The sequence below is a fragment of the Puma concolor genome, chromosome C1 (assembly GCF_028749965.1).
Source record: "Puma concolor isolate L17-30 chromosome C1, mPumCon1.1.hap2, whole genome shotgun sequence".
Lineage (NCBI taxonomy): Eukaryota > Metazoa > Chordata > Mammalia > Carnivora > Felidae > Puma > Puma concolor.
Genome location: NC_141674.1, coordinates 112,050,153 through 112,074,968, shown reverse-complemented (window position 1 = coordinate 112,074,968; position 24,816 = coordinate 112,050,153). Strand labels below are relative to the sequence as shown.

At 51.1% G+C, this 24,816-nt stretch overlaps 1 protein-coding gene and 1 long non-coding RNA gene across 5 annotated transcripts; one reads left to right on the top strand and one right to left on the bottom strand.

Annotated features, from left to right (window-relative positions):
* Positions 1-652: 652 nt before the first annotated feature.
* Positions 653-13,798, bottom strand: LOC147578390 (uncharacterized). Its single transcript, XR_015255148.1, has 3 exons — positions 13,626-13,798; positions 2,401-2,974; positions 653-805 (listed from the first exon to the last, which is right to left on the bottom strand). It is a non-coding gene; the product is annotated as an uncharacterized LOC147578390 (long non-coding RNA).
* On the top strand, positions 11,636-23,428 carry PROC (protein C, inactivator of coagulation factors Va and VIIIa). 4 transcript variants are annotated; one of them, XM_086718324.1, is made up of 10 exons: positions 11,636-11,756; positions 12,914-13,004; positions 13,654-13,776; positions 14,325-14,491; positions 15,741-15,765; positions 15,881-16,018; positions 16,198-16,332; positions 19,339-19,478; positions 20,413-20,530; positions 21,682-23,428. In XM_086718324.1, exons 2-10 carry the CDS (start codon positions 12,935-12,937, stop codon positions 22,257-22,259), a joined length of 1,494 nt encoding a protein of 497 aa, XP_086574450.1. In that variant the 5' UTR covers positions 11,636-11,756; positions 12,914-12,934; the 3' UTR covers positions 22,260-23,428. The 4 variants fall into 4 exon arrangements, with proteins under 4 accessions (XP_086574450.1, XP_086574452.1, XP_086574449.1 ...); XM_086718323.1 differs by having other exon boundaries at positions 11,638-11,756; positions 12,918-13,004; XM_086718326.1 differs by lacking the exon at positions 13,654-13,776 and having other exon boundaries at positions 11,637-11,756.
* Positions 23,429-24,816: the final 1,388 nt, after the last annotated feature.

Sequence of the window (24,816 nt, the reverse complement as noted above, 5' to 3'; positions counted from 1 at the left end):
AAATAACTTCCAACTAAACTTCTGACATGATCAGTTGTCAGCACTGCCCACTGCTGGGAATGTTAAGTATTCTGAGGCTTCCTTCACTGGGGGGGGTGGGGGGGGTGGGGGGGGTGGAATGCTGAGGGTGACCTGAGGAGGTCACCCTCCTCAGGTCGGGGGGGGGGGGGGGGGGGGGGGGAGGATGTAGTGAGAGGAAGATAGAATGCATGAACTTGGTGGTGAGTACAGCACTGTTACATGTGTTCCGGACACCTTTTTGTAGGCTTGAAATGTTTTTATTTTTATTTTTTTAATGTAGTTTTATTTTCTTTTTGTTTATTTTGAGAGAGAGAGAAAGACCCCACTTGCTCAAGGGCCCTTGGTCAAGAGTAGGGGAGGGACAGAGAGAATCCCAAGCAGGCTCCCCTATCAGCACACAGCCCGACACAAGGGGCTTGATCTGAAAACGTGAGATTTCTAAGCCAAAATCAAGAGCCGCGGCTTAACTGACTGAGCCACCCAGGTGCCCCAACTTGAAATGATTTTAAATAAAAAATTTAAATTAATACGTATGTGACAGAATTCAAACAGCACTTAGGTAGAGTGAAGAGTAAGTCCTTGTCCCCAATTCCTCCCCTTCTCTCCCACCCCCAGGGAAATGCACGTCAGGTAGAAACAAACAGATATGTGTATTTATTGTCCAATAAATGGAAGTTGAGAGCTCTCTCTTAGGTCAAGGGCATCTAGGGGAGTCATGAAGACTGAGAGCCAGGAAGCCTCTGCCAACAGGTGAAGGAGGCCTTTTCTGCTGCTGTGCTTTGTGCTGAAAAAGAGAAAAGACAGCTATGTCTGGATACCATCAAACACGTCTTTCGTATTGCAGCTTGCACCCTATGAGTGAGTCATAAAATTAGTTTAGTGTTTCATGCTCGTTTTTATTTTTTAATTTATTATTTAAATGTTTATTTATTTTTGAGAGAGAAAGAGAGAAAGCAGGGGAGGGGCAGAGAGAGAGAGAGGGAGACAGGAGACAGAATCCCAAGCAGGCTTTACTGTCAGCACAGAGCCTGATGTGGGGCTTGAACCTGCCAACAGCATGATCATGACCTGAGCCGAAATCAAGAGTTGGACACTTGGCTGACTGCGCCACCCAGGCACCCCGTGATGATCGTCATTTGTAAAAAAACAGAAGAGAGGAACAGACGATGGTAGGAGTAATCACCTGTAATAGGTGAAACTTAACCTTTTTGTGAAACTTTGCTGCAATGTAAAATGTATTTCTTACTGAGGACAGAGGTTTAAAAAAAAAAAAAATTGCAAAAACACTGCCTTAAGCCACAACTGGCCTAAAGCCAGAACCTGGATCACCAAGACAGTCAGCCGCAGGCTGAAGGTGATGGGGCTTGTCAGAGTTCCTGGGAGCAACAAGGCAATAAATGTGCAGGCCTGACTTCCCTGAAACTTTGTGTAAGGACTAAGCTGGTTAATGGGTAACCAGGAGCACAAGGCTTAGCTCCAAGCAAGCGTGTGGTCCCAGGGGACCCCATCACACCACATAGGGTAGAGCTCTGAAAGACTGTACAGAAGAATCCTGGGTCCCCAGGCTGCAGGGAGGAGGCCCCTGCCCCAGGGCACAGCAAGTTCAGCGAGGACAGAAGGTGGCCTGAGGCCTGTGAAAGGCTCTCCTGCTGGGTGGACAAACACTGGGGTAAGGCTTAGAGGGCTGGAATGGCTCCCCAGGGTGGGAATCCCCCACCCCCGCCCCAGAATGTGCTCTCCAAGGACAGTGTTGCCTTAATTAAGAGCCAGGGCCTTGAGCACCCCTGGAATGTGGACCGCAAGCGTGTAAAGGTAGACCTAGTAAACACTTAAGGCTTTGGGGGCCATACAGTCTGTCATAATTGCCCAGTACCAATCTCCTGAAAGCAGTCATGGACAGATGTAACACATGAGCGTTGCTGTTCCAGTACAACTTTTCATGGACGCTGAAATTTGACGTTTGAATTTTATATAATTTTCACTTGTTACAAAATACTAATCTCGTCGTATTTTTCAACAATAACAAAATGTACAATCCATTCTTGGTTCCTGAGCTGAACGAGAACAAGGCAGGCCAGATTTGGCCGGCAGGCCAAAGGTGGCGAACCCTTGCTTTGGACATTGCCCTTCCTCCCTTCCCTCTCTCCCTCCTTTCCTCCTTCCCTCCACCCTTTCCCCCTCCTTCCTCCTCCCCATCCTCTTCTCCTCCCTTCCCCGCCCTCCCTCTCCCCCCTTCGCCTCCCGCCACCTTCCTCCCCCCTCCCTCCCTCCCCGCCGCCCTCCTCCCCGCCTCCTCTCTACCTCCCTCCCCTCCCCGCCCCCGCCCTGCGGCCCTCACCCCGGCCCAGACGGCTGCGCGGTCAGGGGGCGCTGACTCACCGGCTGACTCAGCGGGAGGGCGGCGGGGCCCCGGGCTTGCTGGCGACGAGGTCGGCGGCCGCGCTGGCGACGGGAGAGGACACCCCGCCGCAGGACGGCCCTTCCGGCTTTGGCTTCCGACCCGCGCGGAGCTCGGCATAGGATGGCCCGGGGGACCCGGGGCGCCGGGGGATGGCAGGGGCGGGGAGGGAGACCCGGCCGCGCGAGGCCGTTCGGGCCGCCCTCCCGCCCGGAGAGGCCGGCGTGCCGCGCTCCTCCGCTCTTCCCACGCCCGCGACCCGAGGTCCGGCCCCGCCGCCTCCAGGCAGCCTTCCCAGAGGGCCTCTTTGGGGCCAAGTTACCTGGGCCACCTCCGTCCTGGCACCTTCGGCCTGGCTCTCGGCCGGCCTGTTATGGGTCTGACTTCCTCGCCACTGTGAGCCTCTTGGGGATGGCGGCCGGGTCTTAGTAGGCTCTGCATCCCTAGCGTTAAACGGAACTCAGGCGAGGAGGAGGTGGGACGTGTGTTCGCGTGAACAGTTTTAGAGAGCCACGTTGGGGCCCAGCCGTACCAGACTCCTCAACCCGTGATAATCTGTAAAAAATAATTATACGTGTGTATGTATTACTTTAACATAGAAATATGAAAAATAGCTTATTTGGAATCATTTATTAGAATCATAAATATGAAATATGAAAAATCGGTATTTACTGGAAATGATATATCCTATATTATTTACTTTTGTGTTACATAAATGCTATTATTTAGACAGAACAATAGGATTATTAATGGCAATTAATAGTAGTAGGACTACTTTGTGAGAAATACAAAAATAGTTATATGATGTTTTTATTCTCTGATACAGCAATTTATTTTAACTCATTATTGGATACTTAAAATTTGTATTAAGATACATACATGTAAAAGGCTGCATATGGTATGATTCCATGGCATTCTTCTATGATAATTTACAAAAGGCAGAAGTACGGAGACAGTGAAAAACCCCTGCCAGGAGTTGGGGGTGGGGTGGGGGGCGGGGCAAGGAGAAATAGATGAAGCAGAGATGATTTTCAGGCAGTGGAAATACCATGTGTGATACTATAACATGGACACATGTCATTATGCATTTGTCCAAACCCCTAGAATGTACCACATCAAGAGGAAACACAAATGTAAACTAAGGACTTTGGCTGATTATGATGTGTTAAGGTAGGTTTGTTAGTTTAACAAATGTACACTCTGGTGGAGATGGTGATGGGGGGGCAGGAAGGCTATGCAGTGGGGGTGGAGAGTTGGGGGGGTATATGGGAAATCTCTGTACTTTCCCTTCAATTTTGCTATGAACCTAAAACTACTCGACAAAAATAAAGTATTAAAAAAAAAAGATACATACATGTAAGACTTTTTAAGAGGAGAATGTAAGTACAGTAGGACTAATTAAATATATTACCAATATTTAACTAAAAATAGCAATGATATTTCTGTCCTATGATGCAGTGGATATTTTTACCTCTTTCTGTTTTCTTGCGGCAGCCTTTAGGAAACCCTTCTTTTATGTAGTGGTCTAACTAGGTATGGCCAAACATCATATGCTTTGACTTGTAGTGCTGCGTTTATTAAGCCCACATTACACTAATGCGTGCTGTCAGTCCAGTGTGATGGCATCAAGGTACCGATCCTCTCAACGAAATCATTTGAGCATGGAATACTTTAGATCTTACTAACAACAGCAGGTTTTTAGACTTGTAGGGATTAGCTTCCAGCTCTCCAAAAATGCCCATCCTCTTTGTATCTGTAGGCTGGTTTTGTAGACCAGCTGTTCTGTCAGCCCCTTTGCATCAATAAATTCAACACCTAAAGTTGCATCCTTTTTAAACATTTTGAAGCACCCTGCGTGTCATACAATTACAAAATGTAATTTTGTAATCTCTCTCTCCTTCTCTGTGTGTGAAAATGGTTTTAAAGCAGAGATATTTGAGCTTATGATATTAAAGTTGGATTACAAATTCCAGTCTTAGTAAAGAAGTGAGAAAGTCCTGTTTAAATTGGTTGTCCTCTTCCAGTGACATTTTGTTTTACTTCCCCAAATCTGAGTCATTTTTTATTACATGAGTTTTTGTTATTTCCTACACAGAACATTGAACACCTCAGGTGCTGTCAGTTCATCCTTTTTCAGGATCCTTCTGGCCTCTTCAAAGATCATCAGTTTTGGAAAGAACCATTTGTAAATTTCCACTTGAATGCAATCCTTTTCTCCATTCTCATTCTCAATATGTTTTCAAATTAGAGGACATTCTTCTTGTCCTACACTTTGAAAATATGATTTGATGGTAGCCTAACTTTTTAAGATCTCTTCCATGACTGGCGGTGATGACAGCCCTCTCATAGGCACATATGTGTAAAGGAGACCGTCTCCTTCCACTTCTAGAACATCAAATAGCTCATTAAGTGCTTTTGCATATTTTGAAGAAACTGAGAAATAACCAAACCTTTCATTGGGAAAGCCTCAATATCATAGGAAGCAAACCACACTCCATTACCCATGTGTGCAGGACATTCGGCAGGTAAGACCTTTTCATTTTCTTTGGTAATGGTTCATAGCCTGAACAGAATTTGCAAAAATTGACATTCGCACCGTCTGTCAAATGTGCAGGGAAGCAGTGCTTCCTTTGTATATCATCAACATTTAAAATTTTTTTCCTGAAGTTTCATTAAAATCTTCCCAGAAATCAAAAAGACCATTTGAAACTCCACTTTTCAAATCAAAGTGCTTAAGAGGTAGGAGAATCTTTCTTTATTGCCATGGTTGGACTCAGTCCTCTGTATACTATGGAAAGCATAATTGTTGCCCTGTAAAGGGGCAACACATCTGTTATCAAAATTTTATCTGTGGTTCACCCACAGGATATTTCAGGTACAGCCTCTGAATGAGGAAATGTAACTTTACTCGGTGTCATAGAACAATCAAAGGAGCAATATATTCATTCATATGGTACGCCCATGCTAATTCAGCAGCCACTATTTTTTTTTTTTTTTTAATTTGAGGGGGAGAGGGGGCAGAGGGAGAGAAAGAGAGAATCCCAAGCAGGCTCCACACTCAGCTCGGAGCCTGATCCAGGGCTCCATCCCACAACCCTGGGATCATGACCTAAGCTGAAACCACGAGTTGGATGCTCAACCAACTCAGCCACCCAGGTGCCCCAAGCAGCCACTATTTTCAATTGAGAATTGAGGTCTTTGGGGGAGACCAAAAAAAAAAAAAAAAAAAAAACCCAAAAAACCTCTTTTGATTAATTTAGAATTACTTGCCTGTTTCCTTGAGGACCTGTGAGAATCATCTTTTACATTCCTTTGTCCACCATGCTCACTCCCAAATTCTTCTCTCCATTTGGTGCAGTATGCCCTTTTTGATGATTTACCTCCCTTATCCAGCTGCCATTAAAATAACACAATCTCTTAGCTTTCCAAATAACCGTGACGTCTGGTTCATGCTGGCATTGATATTGTAATCATTCTCATTTTCATTATCTGAACTCTTAAAAAAAAATATGGTCACGATATTCACCACGTCAAGATCAAACTAGCACTGTCTAGATACACAGCATGATAGTTAACTCACAGGCAGAGCAGATGTCTGTGCTCCCAGTTACAGTGCACTTAGGTCATCACCAGGGTGGTGTGATAATAGGTGATGCGTGATCATTAACCGCAGGTCGCGGAGGTCATGGTTGTCCTCGTCAGCAGCAGATACTGGGGGAGTCCTGGGTCCATTTGGTACAACAACCAGTATCACCTTCAGCCCCTCTTTTTTGTGGTCACCTTTGCATTTTGTACCTTTTCCCTAACCTTCTGTATCTGTCACTGAAAACTGGGACTTTTCTCATCCCAGGGAAGAGTTTACCAGATGTAGGACTTCTGGTGCTAAAATCGGGACAGTCCCAGACAAACTGGGATGGCTGGTCACCCCAGCACATGCTTGTCGAATCAGGAAATAAGTCTAAGATAAATACTGTATGATCTCACTTACATGTAGAATCTAAAAAAACTGAACTCAAAGATTAAAAAAACAGATTATTGGTTACCAGAGGTGGGGGTGAGGGGTACAGTGGTCAAATGGTACAAACTTCCAGCTATAAATAAGTTCTGGGGATGTAATGTGTAACATGGCAACCATAGCTAATCATTCTGTATTGTATTTATGAAAGTCACGAAGGCAGTAGGTTTAAAAAATTCTCATCACAAGAAAAAAAATTATATCCATGTGAGGTGATGGACGTCAACTAAACTTACTGTGGTGATCATTTTGCAAAGTATACATATATTAAATCATATTGTATGCCTTTATCTAATATAATGTTATATGTTAGTTTTATCTCAATAAAACTGAACAAAGTCTCAATTAAAAAAATCAATTGTATTTCTATATGCCAGTAGCACACAGTTTTAAATTGAAATATGTAAAATGCCATTTGTGATAGCATTTTTAAAAACACAAAATAAGTAGTGATAAATTTAACAAAATATGTTCAGGGTCTATATGCTAAAAGCTACCAAACACTGGTGAGAGAAATTAACAAAGACCTAAGTAAATGGGGACAAATACGACACTAATAGATCAGAAGACCATTCTTAAGATGTCTGTTCTCCCCGGATTGTTCTATAGAATCAACTCAATCCATTCAAAATCCCAGCAAGCTATTTTTTTTAATTATTTTTTTTTAATGCTTAGCATCATTAGTGATCGGGGAAATGAAATGAAATACTACCACACACCAGTAGAATGACTAAAAATAACAAAATTAAACCAAAAGCTGACCACGCCAAGTTCTGGGAAGGATGCAGAACGACTAGAACACTCATATTTTGCTTGTGGGAACACGAAATGGTATGGCCACTTTATTTAACAGTATTTTTAAAATTTATTTATTTATTCTTGAGAGAGATGGGAGGGAGGGGCAGAGGGAGAGAGAGAGAGAAAATCCCAAGCAGGCTCTGTGGAGCCCAACGCGGGGCTTGAACTCACAAACTAGGAGATCCTGACCTGAGCGGAAATCAAGAGTCAAACGTAACCAACTGAGCCGCCCAGGTGCTCCTGTTTTTGTTTTTTAGTAAGAGTAAACATGTACTTACACATAACTCAGCAGTCCCATTTATACATATTTGCCCAAGAAAAATGCAAACAACTCAGCAGTCCCATTTATACATATTTGCCCAAGAAAAACGCAAACATAGCCACACTAAGTCCTCTACATGAATGTTCTAGAAGTTTTATTAATAACAGCTAAGAACTCACTCAGGAATCTACTCCTGAAATCATTGTTGCACTATATGCTAACGAATTTGGATGTAAATTAAGAAAAATAAATAATAGCCAAGAAGTGGTGAATGGGTAACCAACTGTGGTATATCCATATAATGGAAACTACTCAGCTACAGAAACTAGTGATACCCATATCCACATGGAAGAGTCTCAAAAGCTTTATTTTATGTTGAGTGATAGAAGCCAGTCATAAAGTCTACATACTGTAGGACTCCATTTATATGCCATTCTAGAGTAAACAACAGAGTCCAGATCAGGGGTTGCCAGAGGCTGCTGGTGGGGCACAGGGGAATTTTCAGGGTGACAGAAATGTCCCATATCATAATTGTGGTGGTTACACTATTACATACATTTGTCAAAACAAACAGAATGGGGGTGCCTGGGAGGTTCAGTCGGTTAAGCGACCGACTTCGGCTCACGTCATGATCTTACGATTCGTGAGGTCAAGGCCTTTGCCGGTATCTGTGCAGACAGCTCAGAGCCTGGAGCCTGCTTCGGATTCTGTGTCTCCCCATCTCCTTGCCCCTTCCCCACTTGCACTGTCTCTCTCTCAAAAATAAATAAATGTTTAAAAAAATTATGAAAAGCTAACTTTATTGTATGAAAATTATTCCTCAAACTTTTTTTTTTTTTTTTTTTTTTTAAAGAATCTGTGAGTCATTGTGCCATTGACATCAGGCTGCATCCGTCCATCTCTACTTGTTAGGGCCTGTCCAGTTTCTCTCTTCCCTGCCTGACCTGGGCTGAGCCTGAGCAGCTCCAAGGCTTTCCTGCAGGAGGGAAGGGATAAGACGCCGGGGAGCTGGCGAGAGCCTGCAGCAGTCCCATGAGCCTCCATCCCGCCCCTCTGGTCAGGAGGGGTAGCTCAGGTTGGGTTCTGCCACCCATGCAGGTCAGAGAGTCAGAGCCAGTGCTCTGGAAGAGTACACCCCAGCCCCGGGGAGATTGGGGCCTCTGGATGCTCTGAGCCCATCGCTGCTGAGCTGCCCCACACAGGGCAGCTGTCCCTGCCTCTCCCTGTCCTGCCTCTCCTGCCCCACCTCCTGCACACCTTCACGGGCACTTATCAACAGGGACACCCACTTTCCCCAGGGTTCTGATCCTCACAAGCTTCACGTGACACCTCCCTGTCTCTCTAGGATACTGGGGGGAGCCAAGAGAGGACATTGGTGTTGACTGATCACCAAAGTCTCTGTCCACCTTGTAGAAAATATTTAATTCAATCCTCATACCAACCACCTGAGGTGCACACTAGTCTTGGCCTCATTTTACGGATGTGGAAATTGAGGCTGAGGGAGCCAAGATGAAGTTTAAACCCGTATGCGCCTGACCCCGAGGATGACCATGCTGGAGGCCATCTCATGGTTTTGCGCCACACCGCCCCACACCCCGCCCCGCCCCGCCCCACACATCTTTGCTTCTTATGTCTCTGCCTGTGTCCTCACAAATGCAGCGAATACCCTGCCAACGGAGGTCCTTCCTCGCTCTCTCATTCACGGCTGTGATGCTGTGGCATCTGGAGTCAGCCTGACTTCGGGCCAACAGGGGTGACTCACACCTGGGAAGGAACACCCGGGCGGCGACAAGGCAAATCGGCAGTGCCCCCCAAGCCAGGCGAGGCGGCCCCTTGGAACAGCTGCCTGGACCCTCCCTCAGGACCAGAGGAGCGGCCCGGATGGAAACCGGTTTCCTGGAGCACTGACCCCTGGCTTCGCGGCAGCACTCCTCAAGTGATGGCGGCCTTTCAGCCAGCACAACTCAGGGACTAGCTGATGGTGGGGACCCTTCCCCTTCCAGGGAGGTCGTCCGGGTCCCCTGCGCTGCCAGCCAGCGAGGAGCCCAGGAGGCAGGCTCCCCCACCGCGGTGCCCCAGCAGGCGGACAAGCGTGAAGAACCTTCTGCCCTTCTCTGGGCAGCCTTCGGGGCCTCCGCAGGTCCCTGCATCCTTCACTTGTCCCACCGCAGCTGCCTTGGCTCTCCCAGGAGCCAGGGCTTTGGGCCTCCGGGTGGGTGGGGCTGTGAGCACAGCAGGCAGGGGCCCTTATCCACGTTCAGGACCAGCGTGGGCGCCCTAGGTAGGCTTCACCCGGCAATGACCGTCTTCGCTAGCTGGGGCGGGGGGGGGGGGGGGGGTGGGGGACAAGTGGCAGGTGAGGAGTCTGGTGGGGCAGGGAAGGAGGGGGGGGTCTCAGTGAACACCCACTGTGCCTGGCGCTGGGGGGCAGCAGGAAGCAGAGTGGAGGAGAGGCCAGCCTAGAACAGTGCGCACTTAGAAGGGCGACACCAGAGCAAGGATGGGGCGTGCTCCACCCTCTCATGTGGTCAAGCATATGGTCTCCGTGCTTCCTGCTGAGTCCTGAGGACCGCGTGTCCCCTTTTCAAAGCAGCTGCCACAGACCCTCCCACATGGCCACTGGCTCTCCACTCCCACAGGTTCCCTTCCAAGTTCTACTCCCTCCTCCTCCTCCCCCTCCCTTCCACCCCTCCCCATGCCAGCACCTCCCCTGCTGTTTGTCTCCTTGCCCCCTCTCCCTCTCCTCCTGAGGGCCCTTCCTCCATTACCAGGGTCCTGCCAGTCCTGTGACCTCCAGCTGAAGCCCCACCTCTTCCAGCAGCCTTCCCTGGCCACCCCAGCTTGTGCCGGTTTCCCCTCACCCCGTTCTTTGCCTTCTCAAGCGGCTGTGCGGGCAGCACGAGGGCTTGTAGCCCCACAGCCCAGGCATGGTGCTGCACCCACCTAGGTGGCCTCCCATGGTAGGATCCAGAGCTGCCCCAGTCAATTTAAGGGAAGTTAAGGAAAGAGGGGGGTTTCCTAGGAGAGGAGAGGACCCTCAAGAGCCTAAAGCCAGGATGTGCCCACTCAGGAGGTAGGGGCCTCGCCTTGCTGCTCCCTCAGCTTCCTGGGTGTCTAAGGTCTCCTGTCTCTGCCTCTCTCACTCATCTGTATCTTCTTCCTCCTCAGCTTCCTCTGCTTTAGGCCCAGACACAGACGCCCAGGCCAGTGCTCACAGTGGAACGAGAGTTCGGAGGCCCTACTCCTGGGACCGAGGTAGAGAATCTGATCGACCCCCGGGTCAGGTGACTTTCCTGTGCAGTCCCAGAGGTCAAGGGGGGCAGGGTCACATGCCCCCTGCAGGGGCTCCAGCTTTGAGGGGTGTGGTCAAGTCCTCCGGTAGCCAGTTGGATATGGGAGAAATGGGTGCATGTCCCATATGGTGCATGCAGGGAAGCAAGATGCCTAATAAATGTTGGAAGGCTTAAGGACCAGCGCCAGGGCTCTTTCCCAGCATCCTAACAGCCTTTCTGGGACCCAGTCTGTTTTTCTCACTTGTTTACAAAAGCAGCCAAGAGGTGCCAGGAAGACCTGAGTCTACTCCAGGTCTGCCACTTAGCAGCTTGGTGAATTTGGGCAACAAATAAGAGATTTCTGAGTGTCCTCATCTGCAAAGGAGAGATTATACGAGTAGCCATGTGCCATTGTAGGGGGCAGCTATAGGGGTGACTGGAGCTGAGGGTCTAGCCCAGTGCCTGGCACTCACGTGGTAGGGACCCTGAGAGGCTTATCTTTTCAGCACGAAAATTGGAAATCGGGATAGTGTATCACTATGTAATTGACAGTGTTTTTTTCCCCCTTTTATACTAGCACATAAAATAGGTGCATCTTACAGTTAATGGCATCCTAGATTTGGTGAAATATGGGATCATTACCAATTGCGCTGGTCTGGGGAAAACTGCAATATATCTGGGTAAAAATGTCCCCATCTGCAACATAAGGACAAGGTCCCTCCTTTAGGCAGCCACTGTGAGGCCAAAATGAGACCACATCTGGAGACAGCTTGACAAGTGCTCCCTCCCTCCTGGTTGACACCAATTGGTGGACAAAGGTGGGCTTTGGGCAAACCAGGCCATCCTGAGCTGGGAGCCTGTTTGTTTATCTGTGGAGGGGGTGGCCAGCACTGAGGGCCAAGCAAATATTTGTGGTTATGGATTAACTCGAGGTCCAGACTGTCATGGCGGCAGGACGGCGACCTTGCAATTTCTCCCTGGCCCACCCCAGTAAGTCCCCTTCGAGGCAGGTCTGTGAGGGGGGTGGAGGAGGGATGGGCAGATGTGAAGTCTGAATCCTCCAGCCAGGGTTCGAGAGGCTGGCTAGAGCTTGGGCTAATGGGAAATCAGGGCTCTGCCACAAGGCCGGCCTGGGCGCTTGCTGGCATTCCTCAGGCCTGGGTGCCACAGTTCCAAGGGGCCTTCTTCCCAGACTCTGAGGCAAGGAGAAGTCGTCAGAGGGCCTCCAGGGATGAAGGACATTGTCAGGGGCAGCTTGGAGCCCAGGAGCTGTCCTCCCCCACCTCACCCCCACCTCTAAACCTAGGGAGTGGGGAGGTTGCGGATGGGGCAGGCAGGCCTACCCCTGGGGCTTGGAGGCAGTGGAGGGCTCGCTCCTAGGTTTCCAGCTGGCAGGGCTACTACTGGGGCTTTGTAGGGCAGCCGGTAGTTTGGGGCAGGGGCTAGGATTCTAGGCCTGGGGCCAGGTCCTAGCTCTGCTGTGTCCTGGCTGCGGGTTTTTAGTAAGCTACTTCACTCGTCTAAGCCGATATTTACTGAGCGTTTGCTGTGTACAAACCCTGTCTTTAGAGCATTTTACTTAATTCTCACAGTAACCCCAATAAGGCAGAAATGACAGCTTTTCTAACCATTTTACAAATGAGGAAACTGAGACAAGGAGCAGTTAGGTATCCTGCCCAGTATTGCTGTCCCGGAGCTGGGATTTGCACCAAGTGGTCTGACTTGGTGGCCTGGCTTCTGAACCATGTACCAATTGCTGGGAAAACACCACGAATGTCCAATAAATGTTAGCCTGGCCATCAGATCAGCAACGGCACCACCCCCTAACCCTCACCAAAGAACAGGACAAGGAAGGGCAGGAACATTCTGGGCTCAGCTGCCGTGGCCCTTTTGTGCTGAGTCACCTTTGATCTTCCCCAGGACTCCATGCCCTTTCTTCCTTTTCTCTTCATCCCTCAGACTCTGGGGAAATGCTGTGACCTTAGCCCCACATAGGCAAGGACACTGAGGTGCCAGTGGTTCTCTGTCTAGGGAACAGGGACCCACCCCCCCAGCCTCAGTCCTTGCATTCAGCTGCCATTTGGGGGGCCGGCCAGCAGGCAGAGCAGGGCTGGTGGGGCTTCTGGAAGCTCAGGAGTCCTCCTCAGACAGGTGTCAGCAACTTCAGAATGTGGCAACTCTCAAGCCTCTTCCTGTTGGTGACCATCTGGGGAACTTCCGCCACACCAGCTCCTCCTGGTAAGGCCACGCTACTCCCTCCCTGGGACCCTCCGGGTCTTCACAGGCCCTCTTGGGCCGCACAAGGCCCTCACACCGCACAGCATCTCCTCTGGGCCTCATGGGGAGGTGAGAGGCACACATGGGGAGGAAGTGACTGACAGTCCCCTGCAGGCCAGCTGTTGGAACCCAGCAGCTACTTCCTGGCGGGTGGAGGCTGCGGGGTGTGGGGGGGAGCTGTGACAGCAGACTACTGTTGTGACGCAGTTAGCCCTGGGGGTCATGTCCCAAAGCTCCTTCCTCCAGCCTGGGAGTAGGCCACAGAGTCCCCCGGGGACTTTCCCCTCCACCCAAGTACTTGCTCCCTCAACAGCCAAAGCCAGGCCTGGCCACCACCCCACCCAGCTGCAGGGCGGCCTCTCCTCCAAGGCAGTGACCTGAGAGGTGACAGCCCTGCCCCACCCCTCCCTCAGCCCCCACAGCCAACAGGAGGAAACCAGGGCACCTCCTGAGGCCTGAGAGGGAATGAGTTGCCAGTGTCGCCCTCGCCCCAGGCACACCAGCTACTGTTGGCATTTGTGCCTGTTCTTGAGCTGCTCATCTGCCTGGGTCGGGGGGTGGGGGGGGGGGGTTCACTCCCACCTGTGGTCCACTTGGCTTCTCTATCCAGACTCTGATGCCTTCCTTTCCTGGCCTTTGCATCAGCCCCTCCGGCCTCTCTTCCTCACTTCCCTGACCTGGTCCTTCCATCCCAGCTGTCCCCAACAGACACCTCTCAGAGCTCTGGAGACAGGTCTGCAGTCCTCCAGTGGTGCCTGCCTGAGGGGAAGGCTGGGAAGTGCTCCTCCCTGCTAGGGAGGTCAAGGAGGAGCGGGGAAGGAGGAGGGACAGCATCAACACAGGGTTGCACAGGGGTACTCAAAGAGCAATGCCACCGACTGAACTTTGCAGTCTTGGTAATAACAGCAGCATGTAGCACTGGGTGCTCAGTTCTGTGTCAGGCCCTGTGCCATCTGACACCATTATTCCTCATGTCTGCATGAATAAACTGAGGGTTAGAGAGGCAAAGCCACCCGCTCAAGGTCACACATGGAGCTCAGGCTGGGTCCCAAGGGAGGGCTGCCTGGCTCAGCACACGAGTGTCCAAGTCCTCTGTCCTCCAAGGCCGGCCATCTGCTGCCTGTGGAGGAAGAGGGCAGAGGAGAAGGGGTCTTAAGTCCGGAGGGTCCAAGACAAAACCCCTCCTGGCTTCACTGGGCTCCCTGCAGTGCGGCCCCTACCCCAGCACCCACCCACCTCAGGCCCCTCCACCAAAGTGAGCTCCCCCTCCTCCCAAACCAGACTCAGTGTTCTCCAGCAGAGAGCTCTCCCACCGGGTGCTGCGGATCCGCAAGCGAGCCAACACTTTCCTGGAGGAGCTCCGGGCCGGCAGCCTGGAGCGGGAGTGCGTGGAGGAGATCTGTGACTTGGAGGAGGCCCAGGAGATTTTCCAAAATGTGGATCACACAGTAAGGCTGCAGCGCTGGCTGAAGAGGGCGGGTAGGCTGGTGGCTGGCGGGGGCCTGCAGGATGAGCAAGCTGGGGCTCCACTGCTGAGGCCCTCTTGGGAGTCGGGGAAGCCTTAGGCTGGGACAACAGTCCCACTGCAGGAAGTTCAGCCCACTCTCTGGCCACTCTCCACTGGCCACTACTGCCTCGCCTATTCTCTGTGGCCAAAATGCCACCTTCTCTGCTTCCAGCCATGCACCTGCCCATCAGGGTGTCTGTTCTGATGTCTGTTCACATGCACTTGCTCTGTGCCTCAGTTCAAATTCTCAAGGGGCTAAATCTGATTGCTCAGGGGATCTGAGGGAAGAGCCCATGTCCTCTCTGGCTCCCAGGGCTCTGTAGTGGCCCTAAGGTAGAAGGATGGATTGGTAAGAGAGGTGGCTCTCTGATACAGGACTCAGACCCTCCATCCCCAACGGCCTACTTGAACTACTAGGACAAAGAGTTGTGCTGCCACCAGGGGGCCCCTTCTGAGCTGTCTGTAGGGCCTTCCCAGGCTGAGGGGGAGCTCTGGTCTGCCCCTTTGGCTGCTACCTCGTGGCCTAGATCCCCACGGCCTCTTTTCCCAAATGGCTTCCTCGGCTGACGCCCAAAGGACTTTCTGCAGCCACCATCTGAGCAGATCACATCCCTCCCATGGCTCTCCCACCTCACCCTAAGATCTCCCAGGCCCCACAGAGCACAGCCACTGCTGCAGGGGCCTGCTGGTGTTAGGCATCCTGCAGTGGATCTCAGGTGTGGTGGCCCCAGACCAGCAGCAGCAGCAGGGACTTGGTTAGACCAGCAGACCTTCCGAACCAGCAATCAGCATCTAACCCAGAAGGTCTCAACTTTGAGAAGCTGGCTTAGGGAAAGACCATGAGCATGAGAAGTCCAGAAAAGCCTAAAGGAGTGATGGGGGCAGGAAGGAGGCTGAGCAGCCTGCTGAGGGATTTGGGGTCCCTTCCCCTACAGAGGCTGTTGTGGTAGCAGACAGTCCAGAGAGCAGGCTTCCAGACGCAAAGGGGGTAGGGTGGGGTGAATGGGAGGTGGGGTGGAGATGGCAAAGGAGGTGCAGGCAAGGAGGAGCGTGGCCCTACCCTGGCTGGCCACCGGCCCGACAAGCCTTTCCCTCCCCTGCCCCACCTGGGTGGGACCCGGGAGGGGACCCGCGGGCTCCCCAGGCACACACGGGCTGACGGCCCCTCATGCTGCCCCTTCTCTCCACAGCTGGCCTTCTGGGCCAAGTACATCGGTGAGTGCGCTCTCCATCCCAGGCCGCTGTGCCCGTGCCCCCTCGGGTTCTTTGGGCCGCAGGAGGGACGGGGACGGGCTGGCGGCACCAGTGACACCCCTTCGCCGTGTCGCAGACGAGGACCAGTGCGCGGCCCCACCCCCTGATCACCCGTGCGACAGCCCGTGTTGCGGGCACGGCAATTGCATCGACGGCATCAGCGCCTTCCGCTGTGACTGCGACCCGGGCTGGGAGGGCCGCTTCTGCCTATACGGTGAGAGGGCCGGCCGCGGTAGGGGGCGGGGAGGGGGGCGGGGGTATGGGCGAGCGGTCGGGCCCCGCGGGGCGGGGAGGGAGTGGGGGCGGGAAAAGGGAGGGGGCCCCCGCGGAGCGGGGGGGCCGGTCGCGCCGCGCCACCGTGCCCTCCCGGCGCCCCCTCCCTTGTCCGCGCAGAGGTGAGCTTCTCCAACTGCTCGCTGGACAACGGCGGCTGCGCGCACTACTGCCTGGAGGAGGAGGGCGGGCGCCGCTGCAGCTGCGCGCCGGGCTACAAGCTGGGGGACGACCACCTGCAGTGCGAGCCCACGGGTGAGCCCCCCAACCCGGGGAGGGGGCGGCCCGGGGAGGCTTCGGGGGAGCCAGCGAGGAAATGCGCCACCCCTGCTCCGGGTGCTCGGTCCTGGGGTCCGTCCCAGATTTGGGGGGTGCCCCCACCTGCTCTTTTCCTCACTTACCTGCCTCCCTCCAGGTACCCCTGCTCACCTTGGGGACAATTTCCTGGAGGAGCATGAGCCCATAAGTCACTCATCTCCCAAACTGTGAGCGGATGTAGGGGGCCAGGCCTCTGGCATCTTCCTCCACTACTCCTGCTAGCTTTATTTTCTTTTTCTTTCTTCCTTCCTTCCTTCCTTCCTTCCTTCCTTCCTTCCTTCCTTTCTTTCTTTTTTTCTTTTTCTTTCTTTCTTTCTTTCTTTCTTTCTTTCTTTCTTTCTTTCTCTTTTAATTTAATTTATTTTTTTAATTTACATCCACGTTATTTAGCATATAGTGCAACAATGATTTCAGGTAGTGCAACAATGATTTCAGGAGTAGATTCCTTTAATGCCCCTTACCCATTTAGCCCATCCCCCTTCCCACAACCCCTCCAGTAACCCTCTGTTCTCCATATTTAAGAGTCTCATATGTTTTGTCTCCCTCCCTCTTTTTATATTATTTTTGCTTCCCTTCCCTTATGTTCATCTGTTTTGTATCTTAAAGTCCTCATAGAGTGAAGTCATATATTTGTCTTTCTCTTATTTCGCTTAGCATAATACCCTCTAATTCCATCCATGTTGTTGCAAATGGCAAGATTTCATTCTTTTTGATTGTTGAGTAATTCTCCTTTGTGTATATATACCACATCTTCTTTATCCATTCATCCATTGATGGATATTTGGACTCTTTCCATACTTTGGCTATTGTCAATAGCGCTGCTATAAACATTGGGGAGCATGTGCCGCTTCAAAACAGCACTCCTGTATCCTTAGGATAAATACCTAGTAGCCTCCATACTGTTTTCCAGAGTGGCTGCACCAGTTTGCATTCCCACCAGAAGTGCAAAAGAGTTCTCCTTTCTCCACATCCTCACGAACATCTGTCGTTTCCTGAGTTGTTAATGTTAGCATTCTGACAGGTGTGAGGTGGTAACTCATTGTGGTTTTGATTTGTATTTCCCTGATGATGAGTGATGTTGAGCATGTTTTCATGTGTCGGTTGGCCATCTGGATGTCTTCTTTGGAGAAGTGTCTATTCATGTCTTTTGCCCATTTCTTCACTGGATTATTTGTTTTTTGGGTGTTGGGTTTGATAAATTCTTTATAGATTTTTGGATACTAACCCTTTATCTGATATGTTGTTTGCAAATATCTTTTCCCATTCTGTCAGCTGCCTTTTAGTTTTGCTGATTATTTCCTTTACTGTGCAGAAGCTTTTTATTTTGATGAGGTCCCACTGGCTTTATTTTCTAAAGACACCTTGTCCAGTCTGGCATCCCATTTCCCCTTATACCTCTGGCTTCTCCTTCTTATACATTTTATCAACTTTGTATATGTACAAGGAAGTGAGAGTTTTACAACTGGTATAATGAATTCCAGCAGGTTGCTCCTCACCATGGGTCTTGTGTCATTCGACCTACAGTGCCCTAGGTGCACCCATATCTTCGGCCTCAGGGCACATTTCCTTAGTTATTTCTTTGATAATCTCCCTGCTGCTTTCTCTGTTCTCTCTTTTTGGACATCCTATTATTCAGGTCTTTTTCCTCTGGGTTGCTCTTTTCATTTTATTATCCTTCTATTTTCCATTTCTTTGACTTTGTGTTCTTTCAGGGAGTGTTCCACAACATTATATTCCAATCCATTTACTTAGAAGAAATGTCTCACTTTTTATTTTGAAATAGAGATTCACAGGAACTTACAAGGAAATGCCTGGTGGACCTGGTGGCCTGTGGGTGTTCCTGTGAGGCCATTGGAAAGCCCAGGTCACCTGGCAGAATCCCTACTGCCCAGCCCCTCAGGTGTTTAGGCCATTTCCTGAGAGGAATCCCCCAGGTTCATGTTTTGGTGGGTCCAGCCTGCTGTCCAGCCCCCTGGAGTAGAGCAGGGAAGAGTCCAGCCCCCTGGAATGGAGCAGGGAAGCTGCAGATGTCTGGGTAACTCCCTCTGGTCAGTCTTGCACATCACTCTTTCCTGTGGCTCTGCACAGTCTCTGGTTCCCCCTGTGCAGAGAATACCCCTATGGACTTCTGCAGGCTTGGAGAAGAGAGTCAAGCCACTGGGGGGTTGGCACAGAGGTCTAGGGCTTTAGTAGTTTCCTTTCCAAACTCAGCATTTCTGTCTGCAGTCCTACCTATACTGTGTTATTCGGAAGCACTGAGGCAGGGGGCGGTGGTGTTTGGTAATAAAAGCAGTCAACTCCTAGAATCCCCTATTACTGGCTGAGATTTTTGCTTTCTCAGATAGTCAGCTGCCATGTCTGGTTTCTGGAATTTTGTTGCTGCTGTCTCCATTCTCTGTCACTATGCAATCCCCCTGCTGATGGTTGCCCATTGCTCCTACAAGTCTAAATCTCTCAGCCTGGCATGCATGGTCCATCATGAGCAGACTCTGGCAGCCTTCCCAGCCCTCCATGCTCCATCACATGCTCTCTCCCCTTGGCAGAGGACCTCACGACTGTGCTCAGAGCTACTTTGGGGGCTCTCCAGGAACGCCCACCACTTCCTCCCCATAATCTCTTACCTGTGTTAAGAGCTTGGTGGCATCCCAGCATGAGACTTTACTTATGTATCTCAGGGATTACTCCCAGTGGCCCTGGGAATTCTGAGAAGTTTAACAACCTGACCAAGGACACACGGATGGGTAGTGATGCTGCTTGATCTGACTCTTGTCAGAGTCAAACAGAGAGGATTTTCAAGTTACTGTAACTGGGTCCCTAAGCATCACATATGCCTTTACCCCTACAATGGGGCAAACTAGGCTGCAGGCAGGAAGTTGACAAAGGTGGGGGAGCAGTCTCAGGGAGCAGTACCCGGCAGGAGCTCACCAGCTTCCCCTACTTCAGTGAAGTTCCCCTGTGGGAGGCCAGGGAGGCGAATGGAGAAGAAGCGCAAGACTGTGAAACGTGACACAAGCCAAGCTGACCAAATAGATCCAAGGCTCGTCAATGGGAAGCTATCCGGATGGGGGGAGAGCCCCTGGCAGGTGAGAGGAGAAGCAGCCTCTTGGGTGAGGAATCACAGATCCCCTGCTGGGAGTTCCCCCACTCAGGATGCCCAGATGGGGAGGGGAAATGCTGCTTTCGCTTGGGGTGGGGGGCTCTGCTAATGGCGGAGCCATTTCAGGGAAAGCTGGGGGGAAAGCTGGAGGTACTTGATGGGGGATAGCAGCCAGGGCTGGATGGGCTGAGCACAGGGGCATGTGGTGGACGTACAGGAAGGCAAGCCATCATTTTACTAAAGAGCCAGAAAGATAATGCACTGCCAGTGGCATTTTAGGCGGAGGCCCAGGGTGTTTTGCTTGGAGAGGTGAGAGGTGGGAGAGGAGAGGTGAGAGAGGTGTTTTGCTTGGGAGAGAGGTGGGAGGGATGGTTGACCCTGAATACCGCTCCAGCCTCACCGTGGGTGCTAACACTTACTTGGTCCCAGGCATTGGATGGCACAGAAATCAATAAGCAGGGGATTGGCAGGCCTTGGGGAGCTCAAAGATTCTGGGAGGGTCAGGCTCCTAAACACAGCGACTCAATGGGACCAAAGCCAGGATGGCCAGTGGGACAGGACCTGATGGAACCCCAAGGGATCCCCGTTCAGGCTTCAAAGGCTCCTCAGGGGACTTGAGTGCCAGCCTGAGCCCCAAGGGTGAGTAGAACTCTCTGGGTGCTGTGGAGAATAACTACAGCAACAGCATGGGCAAAGGTGGGGAGAGGCCCTACCACAGGCCAACTCTGTAAAACAGGCAGAAATAGAAAATGCCAGCAAAGGGCCGTGGGTCTGTGCCTGTGTGACCAGGGAACAGGAAAGATCCACTTTTGCAGCCAGCACCTCAGGCTTGAGAACCACGGCTGTGCTGCGTGCCATGGGCCCTGGCCTGGAGCTGTCAGGGGTAGTTGTGGTGATGTCACTGCCCACTCCCATTCCAGGTGATCCTGCTGGACTCAAAGAAGAAGCTGGCCTGCGGGGCGGTGCTCATCCACACGTCCTGGGTGCTGACAGCGGCCCACTGCATGGAGGACTCTAAGAAGCTCATGGTCAGGCTCGGTATGGACTGGGGCTGGGCAGGAGGGGCCTCGGAGGCCTCCAGGAGGGGTGGTGCCAGCAGCCTGGCCAGGTTTGGGGACCCTGATCCTCGGGGTGCTTGAACAAGAGGCTGCTTGAGCTCCACGGAAGGTGTCTGGGGAGAAGAGACCTCAGTGCTCCCCTGACCAAGCCACTCCCCTGGTGGGATTTGAGACGCAGTGACACCTGGTATATGACAGGTGGGGATTCTCTTCAAATCTGGTGCCCAGGTGCTTACACACATGTGTTTGCAAAGTGAGGGGGGCGTCTCACACACACATACACACACACACACGCCTCTTCACTCCCACTCACATGGAGCAGGCTGTGTGGACGTCCAGTGCTGTCGGGTACAGACACCCACAAGGGATCTACATGGCCTGGCTCCAGGGCCATGCTTCACACAGACTGATAAGCTGATGGAGTTGAGTGGCAGAGACTCTGGCATCTGCCACAGCAAGGCAGCTGCAGTGGTCCCCAGGGCCCTGAGTGCGGGCCCCACTCTGTACCAGTTTCTGAAGGGGTTCTCCACTGTCCATGCGGAAAAAAGAAGGAAAAGCTGTATTGAGAATGACCAATTCACATTCCCTGCAATAAACTGCCACACAACCAATGGCCAGTGGCCTCCAGTGGCACTGGGCTTAGAATCTCCAACTCCCCTGCCCCTGCCCCTCCAGGAGCCATCAGCCTTGCTGGGGAGGATCTTGTCTCTGGTTTGTGATCCGATCTTTCTTCCCCGGCAGAGCCTGTGTCCTGTTGGTTCTTCCCTCTGGGTCTTGTGTCTTGCTGTTCTTGCCCTGTCAGCTCCCCCCCAGTTGCTTGTCGCTGCGTTGCTCTCAGGCCGGCAGTGCTGGCAGGAGAGGCGTGTCTCTGCACCACAGTAGCTCCACACACCCTTTGTGGCTCCTCTCTGTGTCCCTGGCCTCCCTGCTCACTGCCCATGGCCGCCAGGCCTCCCTGCCCCATCGAGTGAAGCCTCAATTCCAACCAGCCTTCCACCCCTTTAAGACGACACCTGGCAGGGATGTGAGATTTGTGGCGCCCATGGCAGTGCCTGGGATGCGTGACGTCCGCTCCAGCTGTGGACCCTGGTGCTGCCCCCAACCACTCCAACTGCCCCCCTTGCCCCATAGGGGAGTATGACCTGCGGCGCAGGGAGAAGTGGGAGTTGGACCTGGACATCAAGGAGGTCCTCATGCATCCCAACTACAGCAGAAGCACCTCAGACAATGACATCGCACTGCTCCGCCTGGCCCAGCCCGCCATCCTCTCACAGACCATCGTGCCCATCTGCCTCCCTGACAGTGGCCTTGCGGAGCGCGAGCTCACCCAGGCTGGCCAGGAGACGGTGGTGACTGGCTGGGGCCATCGCAGCGAGGCCAAGAGAAACCGCACCTTCGTCCTCAACTTCATCAAGGTCCCCGTGGTCCCTCAAAACGAGTGCATCAATGCCATGCACAACATGATCTCTGAGAACATGCTGTGCGCGGGCATCCTTGGGGACTCACAGGATGCCTGTGAGGGCGACAGTGGGGGGCCTATGGTTGCATCCTTCCGTGGCACCTCGTTCCTGGTGGGCTTGGTGAGCTGGGGCGAGGGCTGTGGGCGCCTCCACAATTATGGCGTTTACACTAAAGTCAGCCGCTACCTTGACTGGATCCACAGCCACATTAGAGCTGAGGAGGCCTCGCTTGAGGGCCAGGTGCCTTAGCTTCCCTCAGGCTTGTGTCTGGAGCCCAGAGGCCACTCGTGGAACGGGGTGGGTGGGGGGACTGGATGGCTGAATGCAACAGTTGAGACATTAAAGGGGACATGTAACAAGCACACCAGCTATAGTTCTGTCTCTCTTTGCATCCCTGTTCTGGGCTGTTCTGAAGGAAGTAACATTTGTGGAACATCTACTGCATGTCCCACACTTTATGAACACAGTCTTTTTCAGCTCTGTTGGGTGGGGAAGAGCTGAGCCAAATTTGGTGGGGTCTGAGGCTGATAACATTTGGGGGAGGAGCTCTCTTTATGAAAAAGAATAAAAAATGTGACCATAAAACTGTGGGAGCCCCTCCCAGGGCCTTGGAAGGAGACTGCACAAAGCAGAGAAGTAGAAGTCAGAGCTTTACAGTACACCCAACAATGAAGGTAGAGGTTTTAAGCTCATATTACAGAGGGAAAACTGAAGTTTAGGAGGGGTTACATGGTGGAATCAGGATTCAGATCTAGGCCTGACTCCCAACCCCCCTGTGCCCCTGTATGTTCTCCACTGTTCTTGGAGGGCAGCTGTGTTGAGCACTTGCTGGGTATGGAGGCCATTATCAGCCCAGTGGGGGAAGTAGCCAGAGACTCAGAAGGTGTTGGTTCAGCTCAGAATGAGCTCACAGCTGAGGAAGCTGTTTAAGAACAATTTCGCCAAGGGGCGCCTGGGTGGCTCAGTTGGTTGAGTGTCTGGTTTTTTATTTCAGTTCAGGTCATGATCCCGGGGTCATGGGATCCATCCCTGTATCAGGCTCTGCACTGAGTGTGGAGCCTACTTAAGATCCTCTCTCTCTCTCTCTCTCTCCCCCTCTGCCCCTCTACCCTACTTGTGTGCGTGCACTTTCTCTCCCTCAAAAAAAAAAAAAAAAATTCACATGAGCATGAATAGCAGTAAGTAGGCGGCTCTGTGTTGAGCCAGCCTTATAGGCATAACTGGATGAGACAGAGAAATAAGTAAGGATGTACTTGATAAAGAGGGACAGAGGTGAGACGAAGCTGAGACAATTGGCCTAAAGTCATACAACGAGTCTAACTCTTTGTGTAGCTGTGGCCAAGCTATTCTCTTCTCTGGGCATCGGTAAAATAAAGGGATTAAATGACAACATTAAATGGTTCTCAATCCTGGCTGTACGTTTGAGCCTCCTGGGGAATTTTTACAAACATCCAGTTGCCCCCTCAGAGATTCTGGTTTAACTGATTTAGAGTGGGGTACCCTGACATTGATAATTTAAAAACTCCCCAGCTTATTTAAAAGTGTAGCTGGGGTTGAAAGCCACCGGACCAGATGGCCTTTAAGGGCCATTTTTGCTTGGATAGGCCCTAGTTCTGAGCCTCAGTACCAATGACAATGAAGACCAGCAATCTGAAAAAAGACAGCACAAGTGAGTCAATAGTGAAGGAGGCCCTGACTTGTGGTTATACCCAGCTTGTCAGAGCCACAGCTGCTTATTATAGACCAGAGACCCCAGGAGGTGTGCCTGAGAAGGGGCCTGCAGGATCCATCTCCTAACAGATGCAGCAAAGGGGTAGTAGATGGGACATCTAGGGAGTGGGAGGAACCCAGGCCCAGGGCTGGAACCACCTCCTGATGAATGCATTGAGCCAGCATCCCTGACACTCACAGTGGGATGTAATGGATTGGGAGTGACAGCGTGCTGGACGTCTTTGCCCCAGGCAAGCTTCCGGTGAAGCCAGTTAACTAGTATGGTAGCTTGGGTGAGGAAGCTCTGATATGACCCGAGGAGCTCTACTGACCTGCTCCCTAGTGAAACTCGTGAAAATTATAAAAACAAATATCTAAAATCTCTGGGAATGGTCCTAAGGGCAAACAAAACAAGAACAAAGATACAGCTTTTAAATCAATGCGAGAAAACTTGATCTGTCCAACAGAAAGCAAAGGAGAATAAAAATAAATAAGCAGCACACATAAATCCATTGCATTTCTGTGTAATAACAATGACTATGTGAAAATCAAAATTAAAACCACAATACCACTTCCAAGCACCCTAAAAAAAATGTACTTCGATATAAGTTAAACTTACAACTATGGCCACCTGACTTTTGACAAAGCTGCAAAAGCAATTCGATTGAGGAAAAAGAGCCTTTTCATAGGAAGCTGGTACAGTGGGGCATCAATAGGCCAAAAAATGAAACTGAATCTGAGTTTCACACCTTGTACGAAAACTAACTCAAAATGGACATGAACTATAAAGTGAGACAAGAAGAAAGTATAGTAAATGGAAACTATGGAATAAGATGGAAATAACGATAAGTGTAATTAGGTTAAGCTTATCAAGTAAAAGAGAGAACTCTCAAATTAAAAAAAAATCAATCTGACCATATATTATTTACAGACAACTTAAAAACACTGAAAGACTGAACATATATAATAATAGAAAGTCCATATGATTTTGAACAAAAAGCTAAGATAGTGATTTTCATAATGGATAAAATGGAAACCAAGGGGAAAATATCTTAAACACCAATGATGGACATTAAATACTGATGAAAGAATCAAT

Coding starts and splice junctions, on each gene's coding strand:
- PROC (XM_086718323.1), top strand. CDS start 11,711: ATGGCGGCAGGACGGCGACCTTGCAATTTCTCCCTGGCCCACCCCA. Junction 11,757..12,917: donor TTTCTCCCTGGCCCACCCCA/GTAAGTCCCCTT, acceptor CTCCTCAGACAG/GTGTCAGCAACTTCAGAATG. Junction 16,019..16,197: donor GGGCCGCTTCTGCCTATACG/GTGAGAGGGCCG, acceptor TTGTCCGCGCAG/AGGTGAGCTTCTCCAACTGC.